Source organism: Eutrigla gurnardus, assembly GCF_963514095.1.
Source record: "Eutrigla gurnardus genome assembly, chromosome: 24".
Lineage (NCBI taxonomy): Eukaryota > Metazoa > Chordata > Actinopteri > Perciformes > Triglidae > Eutrigla > Eutrigla gurnardus.
This window is the reverse complement of record NC_139935.1, coordinates 4,587,100-4,613,450: the sequence shown is the minus strand read 5'-3', so window position 1 is coordinate 4,613,450 and position 26,351 is coordinate 4,587,100. Positions and strand designations below refer to the sequence as shown.

Here is a 26,351-nt window from a genome sequence, read left to right as displayed (position 1 = left end):
TATTATAATTATGATGATGATTATTATTAGTATCATCAACTTCATTATTATTATTTATTTATCATCATCACCATTATTAATATCATTATTATAATTGTATGCAATGTATAGTTGGTCAAGTTACTGCATTTTAGTCATCATCATAATAGTTTATATACATAATATTTATCTGTAAAGTCATTAGTAACTATAGAGTATAAAGTACAACAGTAAAATATGACGAAGTACAAGTATTAAAGTAATATTATTTGTGTGTTTAGGGCGTGCTGGTAATGTGACTACACGGGGGCGTGGCTTCTCTGAATATTCATCGGCGCGTGGGAGAGGCAGCGCCAGCGCACGCGAGGACAGAGGCTGAACCGCGCGCGCACAGCTGGATGGATAGCGGCGTCTCCGCAGCGGCAGGAAGAAGATGTGATAGTTTCCCCACATTTCTCAAGTTCGTCACGCGGAGACTCGGAGATTCGGACTCGGGCTCGACTCGGAAAAACGAACCCTTTTTCGTTTTTAAATGAGTTAATTGGCGACATCTGCGAGTGAGTGCGCGAGCGTCCGTCCGCGGAGCTGCAGGCAGACAATCATGATGGAGTCAATATTAGACAGTTTGACGGCGGAGAAACTCTATCCGTCCGGCGGGACCAACCTGTTGGACCTGGAGGAGCTCAGCGACGGAGACTTCCTCACGAACGTGGTGAGTTAAACGAGCCGCTGTCAGGATTTAAAGTCCGGTGAAATCAAACGCACCCCATTCCGCCTGTTCCGCCCGGAGCCGGACCTCGGGAGGGCGGTGCAGCTGCTAAGATCCTGACTGACATCCGGGGCTGCGTGCGTATGTGTGCTTACTGTAATTGTGCAGATGAGAGTGCACGCTGGTTAACTTCTTCCACTGTTTGTCTCAATGAAACGCTCATTATGAGTAAATTGTGGATACTTTATAATCAAATATTGTCCAATCAGCATCCAAATGCACACATGTCAGAGTGTTGCAATGGAAATCTGATGATGGTGACATCACCGAGCCCCTTTAAACCCACCTGTTGTCCCTGATGCTCTCTCTCTCCTCCCCATCCAGAAGCAACAGGTTCACATGAGTCAGCACCACCGTTCTCCTCTTTTAACACCAGGTTTCTTTTCTCCCTCCTCATCCCAAGTGTGCTGCATGTCCCCCGGGTGCACAAAATGCCCAAAAGTGCACCGCCGCCGTGCACGCCACGCTTGACCCAGCAGACCGGACTGCTGCACTTTAACGCTACATTATCAGCAGGAAGCACTCTTTCTTTATTTCTGCTCCATCGTTCCCCGTCTCTGTGTCATTCCCTCTTTTCTTTTCTTTTCTTTCTTTTTTTTTTAAGCAGACCTCTATTCTAGTCAGTGAGTCAGCCCAGCAGTCTGCTTGTGGTTTAACCCCCCCCCCCCGTCCCTGTTCTAAATAAAGTAGTCCACTCTGCTGTGAAGCCACTAGGCTGGGCTGGACCACTGAGGACATGGGAAAGGCTTATGCATATTTGAAAACCAAAACAAGGAGCAGAAAGACGCTATAAAGTGCAGAGTCGCAGGACGGCTCAGACGTTATATACAAATATTGATTATAGCAGCTTTAATGCTTTAATGGAACATTACAACCTATTTTCTTTGAATATAGTGAAGATATTCTCAGGAAATTCAGCTTTTTAGGCCCAAAAGTTTTCCCTCTAACTTCCAGCCCTGTTGAAGGGATCTGGCTTTGTTGTCCTGGCACCGGTTCACCTCCCCACCTGATGAAAAGGATCCCATATTTATCTCTGTATTTCTCCTCCAACCTCAAGACACACTTAAGCCTCCTTCACACATGGGCTGAGCTCTTTTCATGTCCATATTTTTCGTGCATAATAGTTTCTACAATACAGAAAGGAGCCTTGGGCACAGGTTGTGCATCATGTGCACCGAACCCTCACACATGGACGACATCATTACTCGCATGAAGCATCAATCATTTAATTTTAATTGGCACTTTATCATGCTGGATAAATACAGATGTGAACGCCGTGGCAACGCACCTGAGAGCCAATTTTCAAAACATGGAACAAAACTGTAACCATTAAGCATTCATCATTAGTCTGACGATTGGCGTACAATTCAACTGTTTTCATTGAAGTAGTTTGTCATGCAAAAATATTCCTGCTCCAGCTTCTCAGATGATTTCCTGCTTTTTCTCTGGTTCGTAAATGCAAATTGAATATTTTTTGGACAAAATATTGTGACTCTCTGACTCTTAAAATCAGATGTTTACTTCACTAGATGATTTCTTTTGTGTATATATATATATTCGGTGGACAGACAGACATTCACACACATGCACAAAGTCGGGTCTTTTATTTGATTCCAATCGAGAGAGAAAAACATTCTGTCCTTTGCTATGTTTTTCCTCTACATTTCATATTCTATTCCCTCCCTTCTCTCCTTTCTATTCTGTTCTATTCTACTCTCCGTTCAGACCCTGTACTCCAGCTTTAAAAGGACACACCCATCTCATTTGCATGCCCGTTGCTGATTGGCTGCTGAGCTGCCAGATGGAATGTGAGCAGGCATGCAGCAGTGTGTGTGTGTGTGTGTGTGTGTGAAGGAAAATACTTCTTCTACTGTTTTAGTGGGGACTATAGCTCCACTTCAGTCCCAACACACACACACACACACACACACACACACACACACACACACACACACACACACACACACACACACACACGCACGCTGTAACCTCTGTTCCTCTCTCTCAGCTGAAAGCGCCCAAACACAGCCAACCCACTGCGGCCACACACCACCGCACGAAGCCAAATACAGTAGAGAACATTGCCATTCCCTTATCTGTGGCAGCCGGTGCCACCGTATAATCACGCCATGTTTTCAGGTCGCTCGCATATTAATTTCACACAAAGTCTCCGTCTTCAACCGGCCATGCATTCTTTTATTGACTTATTTAAAAAAGTCTGCCAATGGATTCAGGCGATTTCAGATGTTTGCATGTAAAAAAACAACAACAGAATAATATATTTTTTATTTTCAGGTCCAAAACACAAAGATATTCTTGAAAATCTAAATATTTGCAGGTTTATTTTCCAGCCGATCCAACAATCCATCAGCCGATAATCATGGCAGCTCTTCTTCTGATAATCTCCCCATGGAAACAGTAGTCTGATCAATGATTGACTGCATGCTGATCTTTAAGGAAGCAGTCGATGACGATGGTGTGAGTTTATTACAAGGCTACAACCTGCAAATATGTGCATTTATAGGATTTATAGTTCTGCACAATGACAATGTGACAATGAAGCTTCCCCTCAAGAATGTGGCTTGGAGGGCAATGATGCAGTGAAATGTTAAAATCAGGAAGTCTTGTCTATCGTGATGGATGATATGTTTCCAGCAGCCTGGCGTAAGGGTGTCGCCATAGCAACTGTTAGTAATCAAATCATGGTGAAATCATGCTTTCGACATGATTTGACCTGAGTAATAATTGAATTAGGAACGAGCTAACGTGAGTGCAGGAGCTTTATTCAACTAACGAAGGCTCTGAAAATAGCAGCCAATCAAAAAAGCTTCACGGTGCCAAGAATGGGGGAAACTAAGATATTAACAAATGGAATATGAACAACCGGAGCCACTACAGTTGGCTCCCGAAGCCTGAATGTGAGACCACATGACTTGTTGAGGGAGAATAAAAACGTTGTATTATTTACAGTGTATTTCCCTTTTGGTTTTACATGATGTTCTGAGGACTTTACGATGGTTTCCACTGCAGCCTTCAGGCCAAAATGACATCAAATCCTTGGCCCCGGCTCTCAGACCAGTTTATCCCTGTGCCTTCCTTCACATCGCTGCATCAAGGAGAGCAAATCTGGTTCAGATCCTTCTGCCTGTTTCACCTGAACCATCCAGACGGGAGGGAAGAGATATGTTGAGGCAACACTGTTAATTACAGGCAGAACAGCGTCGCCCTGTGCTTTTATAATTACTGTCTTCCCCAGGTCTCTCTCTCTCTCTCTCTCTGTGTGGTTTCACATCTCAGCACCGTCCCCCTTAATGACACGCCAACACCAAAATAACCTATCAAAACTTTCAAATGCGTTTTGACACCGTTTTTTCCCCCCTCCCCTAATGTGATTCTTGCTCCCAGCGGAGCGGGTTCAGGTAATGAAAGGTTTCGGACCCGCGTTCCATCGCTTCACAGCAGCTGTTCCTCCGCCAGCTGTCTAATACTGAAGCTTCCTGTCCTAATGACGGCGACGACAGCAATAACCGCTGCGAGAAGTCAAAAAATGAACTTTAACAGAAGGTCAGGTGATGCAGGTGCAGCGCTCGATTCGGCGATGGTGACCTTTTCTCCCATCGGAAATAAAATCCCATTATCTACATAATAAGGCTCAGAGACATCGCTTTAATGATAACTTCACACCTAAACAAACGGTATTGACATTCAAAGCGTTTGCGTGACCCAGTTTAGACGTGACCTATATTCCCTGATGGAGTTAAAGGGGCACTTTCGGGATTATTTAAAGGGATATTTGCACGTACTGCTTCTTAAAAACATTTCACCTTTGACCCTCATGCGCCAGCCGTGTGGAGCGTCAGCGTGGGCATGAAAAGCAGACCGGATGCAGTCGGACATCCTGGTGTTTTACGGTCCGATGCATTCGACAAACATTGTGTCGGGACTTCCTGAATCGTTTTCTGGCATCCTGAAGACGCTCGTGCACGTGGAGGACGAGGCTGCGTTCACACACACACACGTTGTCGAGCTCCGCTGAGCCTTGAGATCTTGTGCAAACACAAATACTGATACTGTTGCTTGACACCGTGTTTACCATCTGCATGTGTGTGTGTGTGTGTGGTTGCATTAGACAGCTGCGTGCGTCCCAGAGTTGCTTGACCTCCCAAACACACTCACAACTTCCACTCGTGCCGACTCAGCGCGGCCCTGCACCTTCCTCCTGGTCTGTTTCCTCTCTGCTCCTCTTCCTCGGCTGCACTGATGGACATGTGGTGACGCGAGGCCTAACGAAGCCTGAGCTAAACCTCATCAGGTTTTATGTGAGGTGCTTGGAAGGTAGCGCAGCAAAGAGGCCGAGAAGCCTTTTGAAGTCGGAGTTTATTATCCCGGTCGTGTCTTTGTTGCTTCAACCCGATTGAATCTGCTGCGATACTTCGGAGACGAGTTCAAGCTAAATTTCCAGGGAAAAGACGTGTAAATCTATTTTTGTATTAGTTGTTAAATTAAATCGAGTTATTGCTGTGGCCGCGTCTGTCTGAGAAGCCAAGCAGAGTTTACTTGTGTATACAGTTAGTTTCAACCCAGCTGTGTGTGTGTGTGTGTGTGTGTACTTTGTGCATGTTTGCTCAAGAGCAGGATGACTCATATTGTGTGTGTGTGTGTGTTTGTATATGAGTGAAAACCAGTGAAATCAGAGCACCATGCTGTCCCAGGCTCCCAGAACATCATCTCTCAGCTCAGTGACTCATCTCAACCAGACTGAGGATGAATCTATCAATGCTTTCCCCCCACTGACTGACTCTTCATGCCGTTAACGGCGTCTGGGTCGTCAGCTTTCTGTCTGTGACAGATCGTCCAAACAGAGAACCTGACCATTAGTCCATGAGTTTCCCTTTTTCAAGCAAAAAATGTTTTTTTTATGGTTATTTCCTGGTCTGAAGAAGGAAAAAAACAGATTATTGATGGATGATTGTACCCACAAACAGCAGATTGTCATTATAAACATATTGCTGACGTAAATCTTCTCCATGTTTGTCCCTGTCGTGTTCCCCAGCCTTTCTCAGGTGACCAGATGGACGACTTCAGCAGTGAATTATTCAGCAGTTTCTTTGACGACCATCTATTAGAGCGGCCGCTTCTGGCAGACAGACCTTCACCTCTGCACATGGACATGGAGGACAGCAGCCCAGGTCAGCCCCTCCCTTTTATTCATAAAGACTGCACACGCCCACTCTCCTCACGGCTCCGTGCAGCCTTAAAATAAAAGAACACGATGTAAGAAATGCACAAAAAGCCCAATGCTATGATATTTCTCCGTAACTTAAGGATAACATATCACAGCAGGTAAATGTTGGTTTCCAGTCGGCGACCGCAGAGCTTTTTAGGCCCAGAAACATCAAAGTGTCCCACTCTGTAACTAATAGTCTCGTTTGGACGAGCTCCTTGTTTCCCCGGATGACCTCCAGCAGCGCAGCAGCCAGTTGTTCCACTCAGCAGCCAACGTCTGGGCAGAAACGACCCCAAATCCAATTATTTGGTTGGATTCAGAAAAGCTAAAACTCAGCCTTCTCACCATATGAGAGCCGCTTTCCCGTTGCCAAACGTCTCTTCCAAAAAAACGCTGCTTCGGGACGGGGGCCTCACCTAGCAGGTGCCGAGTCCGTGCTGGTCCTCGGCGTCCCCGCTCACGCTTCTTGTACTGTTGCTCCTCTCAGTCTGTTGGAGCTGTCAGATCCACGCCATTGCATGTCACGCACGCTTCATCTCCGCCTCCGACCCTGCGTGTCGTCACGCTCCGACAGACTGACGCAGGCACCATTGTTACGTTTTCCATGTCTGAAAAGGGGCTTTTGAATCTCACAGATATTCAAGCGGAGCACAGCTACTCTTTAAGTGAGGACTCCGCCCCCCAGAGTCCCGCCCTGTCAATCAAAATGGACCATGAGTCTGGTAGGTCATCCTGTTCATTAAAGCAACCTTATCTCCGTGCGCCGCCAACCTAAAGTCTGCAGCTGATGTTTAGTCTGGCTCTTTATCGTCCCCCCCCCCCCAAGGGGGATCTGGTTGGCTCGGGGTCTGTATGATGTAATACTCAGCATGCGGTCTGTCAAAAAGTATACGGTCTGATTGGCTGAGACCACCGCCTGTCGTATAATGACTGGCTTAATCTGTGATCTATTATATTTCATGTCAGACGTGCCTGTAGGAACAAGTGTCTGCTGCAGCGCGATATAAAAACATCTGTCTTATCTCCACCTGTCTGTGTCTGCCTCTACCTGTCTTCCCCCCCCCTGTCTGTTCTCCGTTTGTCCCGGGGATCCTGCTGTCTGAGCAGCAGGATCCCAGTCTGAGCAGTTTTTCCTCCAGCTAAGCCCTGCCCACCTAACACACACACACATGGACTCACACAACGCTATGACAAGCACATGGTTTTGAGTCCGCAGCTTTCGCCGAAGCCAGCGGAAAAAATCCCTTTCTCTCTTCTGTCAGGTTATCTGTCTATGTCTCTCTCTCTCTCTCTCTCTCTCTCTCTCTCTCACTCCTCCTCTCCTTTGCTTTCGGTCTTAATCCAATTAAATCCGCTTGGTTACGGAGATCAGATTCCTTGGATTGCCAAAATACCACATTGAGCAAAAACAACAAAAAGTCTAGCTGACATCTAAAAACAATTTCACCATATTTTCTCAGCTCATATTTTGCTCTTTAGAGACTAAAATAATGCCAGACTATAGTTAGAATCACGCCCAATCGATCCAAACCAAACATATATGCTCCAGTCGTGCCAAACAGGATGTTATGGAAAAAACAAAAACTAGAAATGAGCCATCCACATAATATATTAGCTCATGAAACAAAACATTTAGACAGCCTCGAGTTCAAGGCCGTTTTTATGTATTTTTCTCGTGTTCATTGCCTCCATCTGTCGCTTGTGCGCTGTCTTGTCTCACATATGGAGCGCACGCTCGCCCCATCATGTGGATTCAAATCTGTTCCAGCCTATTTGACGTTGAACTCCATCCCGAATAAATGTGGAAACCTGCATCTGCTACAAGCTCTTCGCCTGCAGTGTTGCATCTCAGATGATGAAACGAATGCATATTTGTGTCCTGAAAAGTGCTGCAGTCCAGTGTTAATTCTGCACAATGTAGGCGTAACGCGCACATGTTTAGAACAGCAGCAGGTCCAGACAGGAACCCTCTATAAATACTGGATCTCAGTTCCTGGCATTTAACCTGCAGGATTTTCATATTAAGTGCATCTAACATCTTAGTTTTTAGCCCTATATGGCCAAAATGCACATTTAAAAATGCAACTTTCCCTTTTTCCCGTCTCTCCTTCCCTCTCAGCCTGTGGTCTTGTATCCAGGAGGAGCGGTGGATTTTTACACACCCTCCCACCCCCCCACCCGCCGCGCTGCTCCATCTATTGTTTTAATGCTGCTTCCGTCCCACTGAGATCAAACACGGTTGCCACCTCTTCTGCTGTGAGCCCCCTGGGACTTCCAGGAGCCTCGGTCGTTAGCCATTTACTCCATGATGGGATCTCCCGAGTTTACTAGCCTCATTGGCAGACTGTCTTTTATGAACAGCATCCAAAAAGATCCCGTAAAGTAGCTGGAGGAGAGGATCGGGTTTTACTTTATTACTTCCATCCGCAGCATCTCGTACATTTTACTGAAAGGACAAAAAATACGAAACGCCATGTCTGAAATGACCTTTTAACCTCCTGCACATACTTTGAGGGCTTGATGAAAGAACTTCCTGCCTTCTTTATGTCTTAGGAGGCTTGTAAGCTCAGTTTTAGTATCCTATGAAACCAGAAAACTTAAGGAATCGACGGATCCAAAGTACATTTTGGCTCATGGATCCAATGAGCTCAACTGTATTAATGTGTGATGACGTTCGTCCCACTCGTAGCCAGTTCGTCGCAGTGAGACCCATTTTTTCTAAGTTGACATCACTGTATAAAATGACCTGTGGTGACCTCTAAGATAATCACAGCCTCAGGAAACGTTACGACCACAAACTAGAGGCCGAGGACATTCAGAGGGTGGATGCCTTTCCCTTGGTATAATGCAAATAAGGGGGTTTGGGAACAGTGGCAAGAACAGAATAGCTTGCCATCAAAATTGAGCTCTCAGACGAAGTACCCCACTTCTGTGTGATATCCACACAAATGTACAGGACGAGCTTCCTATGCAGCCTCTGGGATTCATTAAAGAAACGTTGGTCGAGGACTTAACGAGGCTCCGCAGCAGCAGGACCGGCCTCATTAGGGGAGGCTTCTGCTCACAGCGAGCAAGTGGGGGGGTGTATATACGTAACCGGTGGATCCGCCCCAACAAAACCCAGCGCACATCTTACTCCCCATGCCTTTGAATATGTGAGATTTCATTATTTAATTAATAATAATAATGACGTGACTCGGCTGCTCATTACCATTTTATTATCCACAGCTGTGTTTGTCATACGGTGACACACGTCCCTTAAGCCAGTTTAGCATGTTACATAACTTTTAACACTTTCCATCACTGTATTGGAGCTACTACTTTTTTTTTTTTACACTTTTTTCCTCTAACACGAGGACTCCCCTCGGTTTTGTTTGGATTGTAGTTGCAGAAACGTTTGACGACGCCACCTGAGGCTTATGGGAAATTAGAATTGGCATTTTTCTGACATGCGATAGAGGAAACGAATCACCGTGCACCACTGATCCGGGAGCTGAGCGGAAACAAACAACTCCAATTTAATCGAATCAATCTTTTTGGACGCAGCGGTGAGTTTGCACCGATAATTGGCTGCGGAAAGACGCCAGAAAGGAAGGGTGGGTTTTTATGATGGACGCTCCCTGTGCTGTAGTGACGGACAGGTTAAAGCTCTGCATACACACACACACACACCTCCAGCCCCCCCTCTGCTTCCACCCAGCACACTCAGCTTGTAAACTTCAGAGCATTTTACCAGCAGACATGTTGCTAGGGAACCAGGAGGTGATTATAATGACGTTCACACAGCAGCAGCAGCACGGTCTTGTTAAACTGCTGTTACTCTCTTTCCATACACCACGGGGGCTTCTTGTGTGTGTGTGTGTGTGTGTGTGTGTGTGTGTGTGTGTGTGTGTGTGTGTTGTGACAAACATCAAAGTGTCCCTCCTTCTCTACATGCAACTAATTTTCTCTCTAAAACTGATTTATTAAAGTTATAAATATTCATATAGACTGAAAATGAATGACTTTTCGCAGGACTTTTTCCTCATGAAGCTTCCTTGTAGCAGTGCCTCATCAGCTCACCTCGGTAGGGGCCTTAATGGAAAGCACATACATAGTTAGCCTGCAACTATGGTCGACCCATCAGGAGGCCTCTCATTCTAAACTCCCACATCTTAGTCCCCAGTATGGGTTAAGCTGGAAACCGGAGAAACTCTTAATCAGCAATAAAGAGTTTTAGTTTCTGTGCACTGTAGAGATAAATTGTTATAATAAATGGTGGACCTTTCAGAGACCTCATCGTTGGGTCACTCGATTATGTGTATTTTCACCAGCAAGCGTTTTTTCTTCTATCTCAGGAAGGATCCTGAAGAAGACTTGTTGATTCAGCCCATCTTTTATTTCAGGGTAGAATCAAACTCGCTGGAGGCAAATTACGCACCACAGACGTCCAGCAGTCTGTAATAACCAGTTTTGTCAGAAAGTCAAATGTTTTTGGGGGAAGCTCTCTCTTAGAGTGTGATTTATAAGCTACCGGCTACTTCCCATTGGGAGACCTCCCTGAAGGTCCAGGAAGAGAAACACAGTCAGGTTTATGCTTATTCTTGACCTTGGAATAGACACAAATACAAACCAGGCCCACTGACACGTCTGTAGAAGTAGTTTAAATAAAGTTATTCAGCAATTTGTTAATTATTTTTTTTGTTGGTATTTTGTTTTTTCCCGCAGAATTTGAATGGAGCTTCAGCCAGGACCTTTCAGCCATCTTGGTGAAACAGGAGGAGCCTGATGTGGGTCAAAGGTTAGATCCTCAGCCTCTCGAAGGCCCACCTCTCATATTAAGCCCTGCCCCGCCGCACAGAGGGTCGCCATGGAGACAAACGGTTAGCATCCGACCGGGCGGCCGAGACGCTACGGACAGAGACGTTGTTGACGATGTCGGCGGGTTTTCGTTCGAGCGCTCACTTGCTTGTGTGTTTCTCTGCAGGAGCCCAGTGAAGACGGCGTGAAGCCGGTCGCCATCAAAGATGAGCCCAGAGAGATGGGACAGTACCTGAGCCTGCCCAGCGGTACACACACACACACACACACACACACACACACACACACACACATCCAGCTCCCACAAAGCAGAGACATTTAAAGTAGAAGCACTCGTTCAACGTCCTCCTCTCCTTTTTTAGACGACGCTCTCCAGCTCCCGCCCACCCCTCCCAGCAGTAACCACGGCGACAGCGACGGCTCCCTCCCTCCCTCCTCCCCACACCTCCCTCTGCCACCGTCTTCCCCTCAGCCACAGCAGAGGCCAGGAGGTCGCGCCTCCTCCTCTTCCTCCTCCTCCTCCTCCTCCACAGCCATCTCCTCTTCACCTCTCCTTACCGCGCCGCACGTGAGTTGAAGAACGCCGCTGATTCAACGATCCACACAGCTGTGCAAAACGGGTGCATTTATGTCTTTATGAGGTTGAATCAGTCCGATAATCTGCCGACAAAATGCCTCCAATCAATTAAAGCGATCGATTCGGTGTCTGGCTTCGTTTGCGTGAATCACACATGATTCACGTTTGTCCGAATGCCATAAAGTAACGCATCAGGTTTGGTTAATGACTCATTGGCTGAAGCCGTACTGTTGCTCTGTAGGGGAAAAGGCTGATGAGTCAGTCTTTTTTTTTTTTCAACATAAATAGTTGATAATGCTTTTGGACGTATGGATGAAATGCTGTGTTTCTGTGTGCAGAAGCTGCAGGGTTCAGGACCCCTCCTGCTGACGGAAGAAGAGAAGAGGACCCTGGTTGCCGAGGGTTACCCGGTACCTAACAAACTTCCTCTCACCAAGGGTGAAGAGAAGGCACTGAAGAGGGTCCGACGGAAGATTAAAAACAAGGTAAAACACACAGCTGATTTACCAAAAAACCTCTGCTGTTCACAGAATCTGAAACTTAAAAAAAATCATGCTGATATTTGTGTTTCTGCTCAGATCTCGGCTCAGGAGAGTCGGCGGAAGAAGAAGGAGTATGTGGAATGTCTGGAGAAAAAGTAAGACTTGGAAAAAAACAATCATAGTCCACATGTTTCCCTTTCCACTCCTGTTTGGTTTACCTTTGCATCTGGCTGTCTTTGTGCGATTTATAAACCACCTTTTATGCAACTGACGGAAGAGAGGAAAGATAGATTCGTCTGATGCGGAGCCGAACCTGGTCGCCGTAGTTAGGTCGAGAGGCCGATTTTGTATGTCGAGGTTTCGCAGTGGAATAAATTGGAAGCAGCACATCAGCAAACACCAACTCCCTTCTGGGGCGAAGTGTAAATGTGCAGATGGACAGAATCCGTATTTAGGAGGTACTGCATCACTAAAGGTGAACAGAAACTCCTCTTCCTTTCCTAATCTTCCTCGCTATGAAGAGGAAGGAAGGTAAAAACGTTCTTTGTGTTGCTGTTTCTTCTGTGGACACGAGGACGGGATTACCGGGACGATCCCTGCAGAGAGAGAACAGCAGGACGGCTCGCTGAAAGGAATCTGTGTGAATGAGCTGTATTCAAACCAAACATATAGGAGGAGATCAGGAGGATTATGGGTAACGGAGCGCAGAATGGACAAGATCTTGAGTTGATATTAGATGTAGGATTAGTGGGAGATGCTGGAGGGAGAGAGAAACTTCATTCATTCGTTGTTTTTAAAGATCAGAAGATGGCACCACCTGTCGCACGAGTGATATTATGTGTATTATATGATATTATGTGCATATTGGTGCTGATAGGTTTGTGTTTGTGCATCAGGGTGGAGAGCTACACGTCAGAAAACAGCGACCTGTGGAGGAAAGTAGAAAACCTGGAGACCGCCAACAGGTGAGGCCCAGCTTTCGTTTCATCTTTCTTGGATGAATAAAGTATTTGTTTGTGCTCTATATGTAAAAAACCTCCTGCAGCCCCCGAGATAATTACAGGAGCCGAAGCAGAAATGTGTCTGCTCCGTAAGCAGAGTGTAGCCTCGCCCAGCTCCTCTGTGATTATAACAATATGAAACCGATCTTGCTATTATCCGGGAGTGAGTGGGTAGATGGGTGGGTGGGTGTGGTGCGTTTGAGGGCTGAGGGTTGAGGGGGGGTCTGCCTCTATGTCTGCCCGTCTGTGGCGGCCCCGAGCCTGTCATTAAAGCTGCGAGTTAACGGTAGCTTTCATCATGGAAGGCAACCCCCTCCCTTCCCACCACACACACACACACACACACACACACACACACACTGATGTGAAACCTCCCCACAGAGGAACAATGAGTTGGCACTTACTGGACGACATGAGTCAGCACGCTCACTCTCACATAAAGGCCAGAATATGTGCAGGTTTCCCAAACAAAAAAAGAACGTTTTTAAACCAATGAGCTAAATTTAAGCTCCTTGTACCTAAAAATGCCCCCAAATGCAGTTATTAGTGGTTGTTTTGTTCCATGCACGTTTTTGCACAGAAATAACTCCACTTCCAGGTCGCATTAAATATGAATTCAGCACACTCAAACGTGGACTTTCCAGAGAATGTTTATCTGTTGTTCTTTTTCCAGAGTCAGATTGATGATAATTTCATCTGCACGTAGCTTAGCACAAACACTGGAAGCAGAGGGAAACTGCTAGCCTTACTCCCCTAAAAGTACATTACTATAAGAAATTGGAATTTTCCCTTTTTAGCTGATAATTGAATATGAATAGAATGATTCTTTATCTTTACGCATCGCCAAGTCAACCAGCATGACCTTCAGGAGCGCTGTATATTTAAAGCCACTACAACTTTAAGAGAAAATCACTGTGGTTTTACATCAAAGTGCTGTGTGAGTGATGCTGCTCAGCATCATCCAGTATAAGTTTATTGCAGCTGGCAGCGCTGCAGCCTGTTGCTGCATGGGACGGACGTCGCCACGGAGATTTGTAACATCAGCGACTCGCCGTTTATTCCACCACCTGCCTATGTGACCCAGTGGTTCCCTTCATTTAGTCCCTTAAATGTGTTAAAAGACTTGTCTGACCCGCTGACGGCTGGTTCACAGCAGCAGCTGGTTCTCTGGCGCCACTTAGTGGTCAGAGTGGGTCCTCGCAGCCACTGACGGCTCATACCATCAGAACCCTGCTCTCCAGATCCCACTGATGGTCTGTGTTCTACTGGTCCCACTGGTGACAGCGACAGTAGTGCAGATAAAAATCTTTTCCTCTCTCCGTGACCTTCCTCTGCCTCTCTCTCTCCCTCTCCAGGTCTCTCCTACAGCAGCTCCAGAAGCTTCAGTCCTTGGTTTCAGGAAAGATTATCCCCCGCTCATGTAAAATGGCCTCAACTCAAACGGGGACATGCCTCATGGTAAATGTTGTGGGAGTGACTTCATGCACCTCTGGACTGTGTATAATCAAAGGTTACATTCAGTTCATGCGAGCGTCTCTCTCTCTGTGCAGATGGTGGCCGTGTGCTTCGTCCTGGTCTTGGGCTCCTTCTCTCCCTGCCTCTCCCCCCTCTCCTTCCTCACTCACACCTCCTCTTTGTCCTCATCCTCCTCTTCCTCTCAACCCTCCTCCTCTCCTCCTCTTCCCTCAGCGGACCTCTACACCACCAGTCAGGGTAGGTCTACAAATACCTTTTTTTGTGTCCATACTTCTAGTTTACAGTGTAATACATTTCCCAGAGTGCCTTGCAACAACACTAGGGGAATGAGAATGAACTTTCGGGCTTAGATGGAGAGCAAAAACTGGAACTGAAAATATGATCTCAAAATAAACGCACATGAAGGAGGAAGATAGACGAAGATCCCAGAGGTCTGGTCTCGTGAAGGAGCTTTCATTTCTCGCTGCATTCCACTTCCTTACAAATTAACTTCCTTCAGCCACTTACCCCTGGGAAACCCCTTCTGTAATCATAGGTTAGGCTGCCATCATGTTGAGTGCCGCTCCTTCTCGGCTAGAAGTCATCCACTGACTGCTGAGGGAGCGTCTGCTTGACTGGACCCAGCAGGGCCCCCTAGAGGCTGCTGAGTTCATTACAATGTAAAAATTGACATCATGGGTGTGTGTGTGTGTGTGTGTGTGTGTGTGTGTTGCAGTCCGTTCCCGCAGCCTTCTCTTCTACAACGAAGGGGCTCCATTGGAGGAGAGTTTGGTGACATCAGAAGGGGAGAGGCTGCCGTCAGACAGCCACATCCAGACAAGCCGATACACAGCTGACAGCAGCAACCAGACAACTGGGCCCGAGTTAGACCTGAGGTACAACTTTATATTTTTATATATATATATATATATATATATATATATATATATATACATATATATATGATCTTTTTGTGTCATTGTCCTCTAAATATTAACCGAATGCCTCTCTGCTCCGCAGAGAAACCAAACCAGAGGGAGTCTCCGAGGTTTTCTGACACAGCCCGACCATTCCTCCCATGACCTCTAACCTCTGACCCCTAAAAAAAAAGCCAGAAACCTCCAGGATCCTGAACTCAGCGGTCTTCACATCAGCGTCCAGTCGGACCAAACATCTCAGTCCACCATCGTCCCTCTTATTGAGCCTCGCGACGAGACTTCCTTCCTCCATCCTCCACAGCCAGAGTACCAGCGGTGCTCCACACCTGAATATACTTGATTTCAAAGGGACCACCTTATTGAATTTCTACTACAAATATAGTATCGTTTTAAATACCCAACTAACACATATTTAGTCCAAACAATCATGGAAGAATATTTTTTTAAAACCGTCACAAAGTCGGAGGATTGTGCCATTTAAATGGAAAGCAAAAGTAAGAATAAGCAGAGAGCATTATGGGATATATATATATATATATATATATATACTTGACAGACCTCCACTGTGGGACATCAAGTGCTTTAAGTTCCAACCAATCACATATGTTCGTTGATTAAGGGCTGCAGCTAACAATTAGTTGGAAATTCTGTCAATCAACTAATCGAATGATGGCTCCAGCTCTACGTTAGCAACTGTGCTGCTAACATGAATCCTGAAAGTGAACACATCCTTTTTTTTTTAAAAAGGGAGATGTGCCAATTTAAAAGTGCCTTCCACTTATTTTAGTCAAACATGACCAACTTGGCCTTACACTTAAAAGCCCACGCACGCCGCAGCTAGCAACCTGGAACTCTAAACAGATTACGCACTGAGAGTTACAACTAAACATACTATGTTTTACTTTTCCACTTTTTAAGTCCGTCAGTTTTATCACGTCTAAATTCTGTATCACTTTGTGGGGGGAAGCGTATCTTCACATCAAGGGACCGTTCAACAAGAGGTTGGGAAACATGACATAAAAGTATTTTTATGGAATTAGAAAGTTGTATATGTAATATATTTGCAGCATTGAAAAAAGAGCATATTTAATTTATGCGACCAAAAAAAAAAGAAATACTGAACGTGTTTTTAACGTTAGTTTATGTTGTCTTGTTTTGTTTTTCTAAATAATGTTTACAAAAAAAAACAAAATACAACTTATAATATATTCCGAGCATCAAAAAAGAGCATATTTATTTTATGCAAGAAAAAAAAAGGGATTGTATGTTGTGTTTTGGCATTTAGGATGATGAAGTTTTACACCATGGTGTGTGGTTTACATGCCGTTTCGTGGAGTGTAAAACTTTGACATGATCTGTTTGTGTCTTAACTGTAATACAGTGTTTACGTTTCACTGCTGTCGCATGAAAACCGCCAGGGTTTTTTTTTTTGTTCTCCCGTGATTTAAAAATCCTGAACCGTTAAAGCTCATTTTTACCCTCAAACTAAAGTTTCTTTACCTAAAAAGCCAAAGAAATTCATGACAAATCAACTGCAGAATTCTTAAATAATCAAAAAACGTCAACAATAATGTTCAATTTCATCCTGTGACCTCAAACCAAGTAGCAGTGGAAACATCTCAACATCAATGATGCTCATGCGACAGCAGTGTATGTTGTATTTATTCCTGTTTGTAGAAAGTGTGTATATATTGATGACGCCAATCAGGGGACTAATACATTCCAGGAAGTAAAACACCACTAGCTTTGTAATCTCTGCAATTTGAAGGAACACCTGGGCATTTACAAAAAACAAAGTCTTTATTTCTTCACCACTATTCTGACAATGTGAGATAAAAACAAACAAACAATGAATGAACAATTAAATGCCACAGTATTCCTTCAAATTAAAAGCTATAAAAATAGTCCATTCCAAATCCTTGAGGAAATAATTACAATTCTGAGCCATGAATTGCTCAGAAATCCTATTTTCTTCCTGTTTTTTTGTCTTATTCATCTCTATCCGTTTCATTTTGTGTCCCTCATACAGTGTGTACACAAAAACATCACGTGACTGCAGCCCGTTGCACAGACTTCCCCTCATTCTCACCCATAACAGTCTTAAACCACCAGTGTACATAAATAATGACAACCCAATGTGTAGTTGTTGTAAATAAGGGCCTTCGTTTTGTATTGTGACATAGTCCAAGATTTTCACCTGTGGAATCATGGGAAAGGAAAGAAATTGTTGGATTTTTTGGGGGGGGAATGAAGATGTAAAGTGGGGAGGGATTAAAAAAAAAGGGGAGGGTGACTTTTTCCACTTGTAAAGAAACCTTGATAACACAGCAGCTGAACACAGTTCGAATCGTTGTAAAACACCGGGGAGTGCTCGGTTATTCCAAACTCTCTGTGAATGTGTCAGGGGAAATAACTGAGCACTTTCCACGTTGTTTCAAAATGTGTTTGGGTATGATGTTGTCTTGGTTTGTTGTAAAGCGTCTTGCATGTTCCTCCATATACAACTATGTTATCTTAGTATAGTCAGTAGAGTAGAAACCAGCAAAATATAAAAAACCTGCATCAGCAACACTGCGTCTGTGGACTTTCTTGCTTCAAATGCGACTGTTGTGTCATTTGTTAAAAGAAGAACGGTTCCGTCTGGTCCCAGTCTACTGCAGTTCAGCTGAAGTGTTTGAGTATGAGCTGTCGTCGGAGGTCCTCTGCCTGGCTGTCGCGGTCCTCGGGCCTCTGCTCGAGGCTCTCGGGCTGCTCCAGAGGGTCGGTTCTCTCCAGGGTCCAGGCGTCTAATCCAGACTGCAGGGAGGCGTTGTGGAGGACACAGCAGGCCAGCAGGATGGAGGAACTCCTCTCTGGGGAATACTGCAGCACAGGAGAGGAGACGACATAGTCGCTGAGTCATTCTTTAGGAGAGCATATATGCTATATATATATACGCTTAGCATAGTATAGAATACCTGTAGGTATCCTTTGGTGCCGTCCAAACATCTGAATCTGGTCTGGATGGCTCTGAAGGTTCTGTCCACTATCTCGTGTGTTGCAGTGTGGGCCAGATTGTATTGAAACTCTGCAGGGGACTCCGGGCAGTCCACCGGGGTCATCAACCACTTCCTGAGAGGGTAACGACAGTCGCCTAGACAACAGAAATCAGGAAAATGACTTAATCCCCTTTTCTGAATCTTTTCAGAATTATCTGAAGCCTGAAATCCAGGTCTCACCCAGCAGCCAGCCCTCCTCCGTGTCCTGTAGCTGTTTGTGGAGAGAGGATCGTTCTAGAACGTCGGTGTCTCGGAGTCCTCCCGGCCAGTGTGTTTCTGCGCTGAGTAACAAGCCTCTGGCGTCGCAAACCAGCTGACAGCCGACAGAGTGAAACCCCTTCTTGTTCACGTATGACGAGTCCTCGCTGTTGGGAGCTTTGATGGTGACCTAAAAAAATATCGGTTCAGTTGTCACTTGTGCACAATGTGTTTTAAAAAAAAGTGCTACTACATTATGATGCAGTAAACCTGAACACAGTCCAGCACCCCCAGAACTCCTGGGAATCCTGCCACTCTCTGAAACTGCTCTGTGCTGGAGGCATCTCTGTATGGGAAACATTCATATTGCTGTTATTGTATTTAATATTTTGCATATATTATGTTTGCCAGCATGGGGTCACACCTGTTGAACGTGATGAACTGAGGAGCCTTCTCCACCAGAGCTCTGGTCACGTTCGACACGCATCTGGACATTGACGCCTGGCTGATCCCGATAGTGTCTCCCATGGAGGTCTGGAATGAGCCAGATGTGTAGAAGCCCAAAGCAGCCAACACCTGGACCTCGGCACTGATGGCTCTGGACCGCTGGGTGCGTCGACAGAGAGCCTGCCACACAGATGAACACATTTTAATGAACGATTAGTTGGATGAGATTATTCAAAATCCAGCATCAGCGCACGCTCACCTCTCTGAGTAATTCCACCAGATACAGAATGAACTCTCTCGGGAAGCCGAATTGCGAGAGGAGCACAGAGTCCGGGACCGAGCTCAGGTCAAAGCGGTCCATGGTCTTGTGGCCTCGGCCGTGTAAGAGTAGATCACAGTCCAAAATGGCTATGGGGATCGCCATGCTGTGGGCAATAAGACATAATAAATAATTATTACATTTATATTGGCATATTCCCATTCTGTACATATGCAGCAACCACAATCATTTATTTAGACTTAATCTGATATGTTTGCATGGATTTTAAATCCAATGGATACACATGTTTTATACATTACTTTAAATGAATTAACGCATTGTATTTTGTGATGTGTTTGTTATAATATAGAAATTATTGCACTTTTATTGTTATTACAGTGCAAAAAAAATGGAAAGAAAAAAAGACTTATCAGCGCAGTAAAGCGCGTCATCAGGCTTTAAAGTAAACGTTAGCTTTTTTTTTTTATAACCGTTAAGAAGTTATATCTGATTCAATTCAACCGAACGTGCTAACTAGCCAGCTAGCCAGCTAGCCAGCTAGCATCTGAGCTTTCCTAGTTCCAGCTATTCGTGGCCCGTGGAGACACTCTACTAACAGGCGCGGCTGAATATCTGTACATCAAATATTAAATGATAATTAATGTCGTGTATATTGCTGAGGAAATTACACTCACCTTTAGAGAAGTCGCGCAGATGTGTCAACCAAAACAAACCACAGGCAAACCCAGCTCGCGAAGCACATCGGCAGATTCGCCACCGGAAGTGGCGTTAACAGTTTTATTTACTGTTTATTTGTTTATGGTGAAAACAATCAACTTTCGTCTTACTAATATTATCATAACGCTGCCTCGTGTTGACTGTACATTTTTTTTACAGACGTTAAAAATAAAAAAATAAAAAAATAGCGAAAGTGCGTTTGTGAAAGTGCTGCTACCCAAACACGTCGACATGGAGAAGATAAACAGAAAAGTAGCACGACGGTCGCTGTTGACGTTGTGTACATCCGACCTGGGCGTGTGAATGTACGTGGGACACAGCGTCGCCTGCCCTCTTTGCTAAACCAATGTGTATGTTACTGAAGCTGCATTGCTAAGGGAAAAGCTAATGTAAGTTTCTATGTTTTCTGATTAAGTTAGAAAGTGCGTGGTGCTCGGCTACCTAGCTAGCTAGCTAACTAACATTAGCCACATGCTAACGCTAACTGACCAGTGAGTCACCGATCCAGGTCCCTGTGCCTCCCCCTTCTTTTGACACGTAAACGTTAGGTAAATATCGATAAAAGTAAGCTATCACACACATTTATTTTTTTAATAAGCCACCGTGGGAGGTGGTTGTCAATATTCGAGTTTAACACGACCTCCATATATTGTTGGGACACTTAACGTACGTGTCAACGTGGACTGGAGGCCTCACTTGCTAACTTGTACCATAATCAGATGCTGTGTGGGAGATAAACACAGCACTTTCATGTGAATACCAAAAGTTGTGTTGTACATTGCCTTCCAGTAAGTAATCGTTTAATCGCTTGTTAGCAAAGTACAGTATATATATATTGTAAGGAGTGGATGTGTTGTGTCAATATTCACATTTGTTTTAGTGTATGTATTTTTGTCATCATCATCATAGTCAACCGCTCAATCCGGGGTCTGGTCGCCAGGGCAACAGCTCCAGCAGGCGACCCCAGACTTCCCCTTAAATTTTTTAAATGAATTATAATTTTGGATGCAGAGGCAATATTCATGTTTTTTTCCCCCATGGTATATTTCAGAACTAACCATAGTTACTCACTTTCAATTTAATGTGAACACATTGTCTCCAAAAGCGTTTTTAACCCCTTAAAAAAATGGATTACAATCATTTTTATTTTGAGTTTGACTGTTTGATTGCAGGGTTGTGACAACATGGACGGTGGCCTGAGTCCCCAGGACAAAAAAGACTTGGACAAGTTCATTAAGTTCTTTGCATTGAAGGTAAGAAGCAGAGCTGATGCTCGCGTTAACAGCAGAGGATGGGAATGTTAAAAATGACATTTAAACATATGCAACAGCAACATGTGTTCTACTCTGGATCCTCTTTTACCTGTAACTAATAAAGGTATTTTTATGTCCTGTTTGTAGACTGTTCAGGTGATTGTTCAAGCTCGTCTTGGAGAGAAGATATGCACTCGCTCGTCTTCATCGCCTACTGGCTCTGATTGGGTAAAATAGTTGATATGTTACCTTTTGTTATTCAAATGATCATATTTGTAGTTCTCTATAAATCTTCACATCTATGTAGCTTGCTTGTTGATTTTCCTCTGTAAAGATATTTTAGTGTAAATTAAATCATTTTGGTTCGTTGTTATTATTTCTTCTAGTTTAATTTGGCCATCAAAGACATCCCAGAGGTCACCCATGAAGCCAAAAGGGCATTGGCTGGCCAGCTTCCAGGCATCGGGCGCTCTATGTGTGTTGAGATCTCCCTGAAGACGTCAGAGGTAAAACCTCTCTCAGCTGTTCCTTTTCTTCTTCTGTAAAATTACATTTCACACACACAGGACCCCAAACTGTGAGCCATAAAATAATGATCCCTGCACGTTAGTGTCACCGGTCTTTTATACATTAGGCTGCTCATGTATGTTTATTTTTCAGTCCACTTTAACGTTTACATTCTGTGTCTCTGTCTCACTCAGGGCGACTCAATGGAGTTAGAGACTTGGTGCCTGGAGATGAATGAAAAGTGAGTGGATTTAGCTTACTATGATTGTTTTAGTGGCCAAACTGTTAAGGAATATTCATGAAAATAAGTTTTATCTGGACTGGTTGCACATGATTATCTTGGAGGACCACAGATCTGTATCTAACGTTATGGACCTCAATAGTAATGGTCGCTTCACCGCAGCATTTGTGATTTCTTCTCACAGAAATGACTAATTTGAATGCAGGCCCACTCTCCCCCTATTATATTTGACACCTTCTTGATATGCTGCCACGCCGCTGAATTGTAATGAGTCAATGTGTTGTCTTTCTCTACTGTAGGTGCGATAAGGACATCAAGGTGTCATATACGGTCTACAACCGTCTGTCTGTCCTCCTGAAGTCTCTGCTGGCCATCACCAGAGTAACACCCGCCTACAAACTCTCCAGAAAGCAGGGACACGACTACGTCATATTATACAGGTGAGTGGACCTACCTGTCCTTTTAAACAGCTCTGTCTCCTGTTGCTTTGAATGAATTTATGACATATGTCACGAACGGCTTCTGCGTCTCTCGTGTGTAGGATTTACTTCGGCGAGGTCCAGCTGAGTGGACTAGGAGAAGGTAACTGTGAAATCGGCTTCTCCACTCAAATTGCTGTAAAATATGTATTCAAATTCCTGTCTTACATTGAACCGGTCTGTTTGTTTTGAAGGTTTTCAGACGGTGCGTGTCGGTGTTGTCGGCACCCCTGTCGGCACAGTCACACTCTCATGTGCTTATCGCACCAACCTGGCGTTCATGTCCAGCAGGTAACTCACACACGACCTGTCAAACAAGACGATCTCCCTCCAAAGAACAATGATCGTTCACATTTTAAAGTCCAAATGAGCGTAACTGACCAACTGTTGAAACGCCGTCTCCTGCAGACAGTTTGAGCGTTCGGCTCCGATCATGGGGATCATCGTGGATCACTTTGTGGATCCTCCCTGCGGAAGCCAGCGTCCCGCAAACATGGGACATCCCTGCAACTACAGGTAGCTACATAAAGCTGTGGAGATGCAGCTCAGCCTTGCCGCAAACAATCGAGACCTTTAGGTGACTTAAGTCCTCCTTTGGAGGTGACTTATGTCTGAAAGACTCTGATTAAATCACTTGCTGGACCAAGTAGAATGTAATACCTCGATTCATCTAAAATATAACATGCGTGTGTTTGTTCAGAGCTCCAGATGACGACGAAGGAGGGCCGTATGCAGGGGTTCAGGATTCACAGGAGGTCTGCACCACCTCCTTCTCCACCTCCCCTCCCTCGCAGGTAAGAGCACACGCTCACTCCCTCCTCTTCACTGCCCCTTTCTTTATCCGGTGACTTCTTCTGCTTTTTTTCACACCTGTTTTTGTTTCCTTTTCTCCTTTCTCTCTCTGTCTGTTTTCCTTCCCCCTTGTCTTTTAATTCTACGTTTACCCTTTTTGTGCGTGCGTGCTATCTCAGTGTGTGTGCACACTGAGTCCTTCGCCCTCCAAACTGTCTAAGCCCCTCCCGCTGGACAGTCTGCCGCTTCCATTGGCTCCTGGACTTGTCACTCACACTGTGAGTCTATGCTGGCCACAGTGAGAGTGGGACTGTGTGTGATTCACCTCGAAAAACGCACTGAAAAAACACCCTAAAATTCTCATTTATTGTGTGTGTGTGTGTTGCACCATTTTCACCATCATCCCTTTTAACTGTGGGTAAAGTTCCATCGTTCACCTCAGCCCAGAGCTTGACGCACTGCACAACAGTTTCATCGTGACGTTTTATCGTCTGTACCTCAGTCGTAAACCCCCGTTCATCCTGATCCATCTCAAGAGCACAGCTCTGACGTTCTGATGTAAACTACACTGCAGTGTTTTGTGTGTAATGTTCCCTCTCCTACCTCTGCAGCTGTACGCCTCCAGGCTATCATATCATCATCCAGCTCTCGCAGGAGCTGCTGAGCTCTGTCACCCTCCTGCAACCCAGGTGATTCACCCGTCCGTTACCAGTAGATCCACGTACACTGATTGTCAAAAAACCTGAGCAGAAACTCCAATGATGATATGATGGAAATCCGAAAGTATATGTAATAATTTAAAATCTGCTCTGTTCTTCCTCCTCAGGTGTTGCATGCTGGGAAGGAGCATGGAGGGGTTGTGTTAGTTCCTGCCCAGCCTTCTCATGGGGCGGATGCTCATCTGACAGTAGAGAAAGCCGCCAACACACCTGGCAGCAGGTAAATCTCTCTAAATCTCAAAATAATAGATATTTTTTCCCCGTCCCATGAAACCTGGCACATATTGGATTGTGAAAGCGTAACTTGGTCGTCTCTGTTCCCCAGTGGTGACGATGAAGCCCTGACGCACAGTGGAGAAAGGAGGAAGGATGAAGGGAGGTGTGCTTCCCCGTACGACCCCGTGGAGTCTCTCAACGCCTTCACGAGGAAGATCGGAGCCTTCGTCAACAAACCCGCCACACAGGTAAATCACACATGACCGCTGAGACGGCGACTTCATGACTTGAAACATGTGAACCTGGTTGTTTATTTCCTGCTTTTTGTTTTGTGTGTGTATGTAGATAACAGCAGGCAGTCTGGACCTGCCATTTGCTGCATTTGCTCCTCGAGGCCTGGACCCAGAGGAGAATGATCCCATGGTAACTATAATGACGAAGACCAGAAACCCATTACTCACAGCAGGATACTTTGTCTTAATCCAGGTCTGTGTGTGTGTGTGTTCAGGTGCAGCCTCCAGACTCTCCTCTCTGCCCGTCACCTCTGCAGGCCAGCCTCCATTCTCAGGGCTCCGAGGGATCGGGGCAGCAGGACGACTTTGTGATGGTCGACTTTGTACGTAACGATTCCTCTAGTTCTCTTCCGCCTGCTCCAAACCCTCCAAGCTTTCTGTGGGCGCCATGACGGTTTATTAGCACAATATGTCGCAATACAAACATTTTTTTTCCTTGTAGCGTCCAGCCTTCTCTAAAGATGACTTGTTGCCGATGGATCTGGGAACTTTCTACAGAGAGTTTCAAAACCCGCCGCAACTGGCCAGCCTCTCGCTACACATCAGCTCCCAGTCGATGGCCGACGACCTGGTAACACCTCCTTACCCGCTCTAAACTCACATTTAAACACCATAACGTCTCACTGTAAAAATACTTAATGTCCGTTAGTCACAGCAGCCATTTGTGTCTTCTTGTCCGCAGGACTCGCTGCCGGAGAAACTGGCGGTTTACGAGAAAAACATCGACGAGTTTGACGCTTTTGTGGACATGCTCCAATAGAAGAGGACGTATGGGACGAAGTGTGAGAAAAGACTAAATGGGTGGCGGCAAATGAAATGCTGGAAAAGGAATGAGAGGGAGAAGCAGACTGGAGGTTTGTCCTGTGAGTCACTCCAGACTAGATTATATTTTAATGTGAAGGTCATCATTTCTGACATTTTCCCCTTTGACCGACCGTCAGGCACGTTTCACCTCAACGCGTACAGATCACTGTATATACAGTTTTATCTCCTCCAACACTGGCACACGCACACACACACCTGGTCTGGTAGTGGTGATTCAAAATCTTTATTTTCTATGTCGTCCGTGTTTAATCAGGATTTCAATTAATTCTGTCACTTTAGACAGACTTCCTGCACTTGTGATGTTCATTGATCCTCCCCGCGGATCTCTACCAGCCATCGACGGTTTCCCATCATCATGGCCTTTCTGATTATGAGAAACCTGAAATATTGAAAAGCTGGTCTTGGCAAATACATTGCACTTGGAGGATACTAGCTAATTAAAAAAATATATATAAAAGTCCCATTTTACACTCTCACACTGGACAGTCTTGTGTCACGAGCAGTTGAGGGTTGCTCAAAGGCACTGAGGTGACGAGCCAGTCGTTCATTCACCATAGCCAAGTGTTCCCAGCTGGTCTGGGGATTTGAACTGCCAACTTCAATGTTAGCAAGCGACCCCAGTGGAATTCAAAGTGAATTAAACGGCATCCCAACGTGTACAGATGAAACCACGCTGACGCAACTCGTTGAACTTCATCCCGTTGCCAGTTACGTTAGTTTTAGCTCCCTAATAGACCGGCAACGGAGGGTATTTACTGTAGGCGGTACAACAGGATTATTTTGGGGTGTTTTATTTAAAGTGGGATAAATGCATTTCCAGCTGGCCACAGAAGGGTTCACTATCCACGACTGTTTGAAAGCTTTAATTTAAACTTTTTCCTCGTTGTTCGTTTAGATGTCCTAATAAAAGCATGGCTGCTCTGTTGAAACAACTGATGTCTGTCAAATACCTGAACACACACAACAAGCATGTAACACTAAGTGGTGGGCACCTTAGTTTACAGATTGGTGCAAGGTGATGTCTATTAATGTCCCAGAGATATAGAAAAAGATATTTGCAAGGCTTATTTTAAAAATCACAATGTCTTTGCTTTTGTTCCAATAAAACATGCAGTTTG

The 26,351-nt window shown here is 45.1% G+C and overlaps 3 protein-coding genes across 5 annotated transcripts; 2 read left to right on the top strand and 1 right to left on the bottom strand.

The window, feature by feature from the left end:
• The first annotated feature begins 135 nt into the window (after positions 1–135).
• On the top strand, positions 136–17,797 carry creb3l1 (cAMP responsive element binding protein 3-like 1). 2 transcript variants are annotated; one of them, XM_084003890.1, is made up of 13 exons: positions 139–691; positions 5,802–5,937; positions 6,611–6,697; positions 10,683–10,837; positions 10,942–11,023; positions 11,138–11,343; positions 11,691–11,837; positions 11,931–11,989; positions 12,731–12,799; positions 14,191–14,293; positions 14,386–14,548; positions 15,027–15,186; positions 15,311–17,797. In XM_084003890.1, the coding sequence occupies exons 1-13, from the start codon at positions 581–583 to the stop codon at positions 15,345–15,347; spliced, it is 1,515 nt and encodes a 504-aa protein (XP_083860016.1). In that variant the 5' UTR covers positions 139–580; the 3' UTR covers positions 15,348–17,797. The 2 variants fall into 2 exon arrangements, with proteins under 2 accessions (XP_083860017.1, XP_083860016.1); XM_084003891.1 differs by lacking the exon at positions 6,611–6,697 and having other exon boundaries at positions 136–691.
• harbi1 (harbinger transposase derived 1) lies at positions 17,372–19,927 on the bottom strand. The gene is made up of 7 exons (XM_084003892.1): positions 19,866–19,927; positions 19,171–19,336; positions 18,889–19,091; positions 18,735–18,810; positions 18,447–18,654; positions 18,186–18,361; positions 17,372–18,090 (listed from the first exon to the last, which is right to left on the bottom strand). The coding sequence occupies exons 2-7, from the start codon at positions 19,333–19,335 to the stop codon at positions 17,890–17,892; spliced, it is 1,029 nt and encodes a 342-aa protein (XP_083860018.1). The 5' UTR covers position 19,336; positions 19,866–19,927; the 3' UTR covers positions 17,372–17,889.
• Positions 19,928–20,138: 211 nt separating this feature from the next.
• Positions 20,139–26,325, top strand: atg13 (ATG13 autophagy related 13 homolog). 2 transcript variants are annotated; one of them, XM_084004815.1, is made up of 18 exons: positions 20,139–20,297; positions 21,081–21,161; positions 21,309–21,389; positions 21,548–21,667; positions 21,863–21,909; positions 22,209–22,349; positions 22,451–22,491; positions 22,583–22,679; positions 22,797–22,904; positions 23,089–23,182; positions 23,360–23,458; positions 23,792–23,869; positions 24,007–24,119; positions 24,225–24,363; positions 24,461–24,538; positions 24,624–24,731; positions 24,851–24,979; positions 25,091–26,325. In XM_084004815.1, exons 2-18 carry the CDS (start codon positions 21,093–21,095, stop codon positions 25,166–25,168), a joined length of 1,620 nt encoding a protein of 539 aa, XP_083860941.1. In that variant the 5' UTR covers positions 20,139–20,297; positions 21,081–21,092; the 3' UTR covers positions 25,169–26,325. The 2 variants fall into 2 exon arrangements, with proteins under 2 accessions (XP_083860941.1, XP_083860942.1); XM_084004816.1 differs by lacking the exon at positions 23,360–23,458.
• Positions 26,326–26,351: the final 26 nt, after the last annotated feature.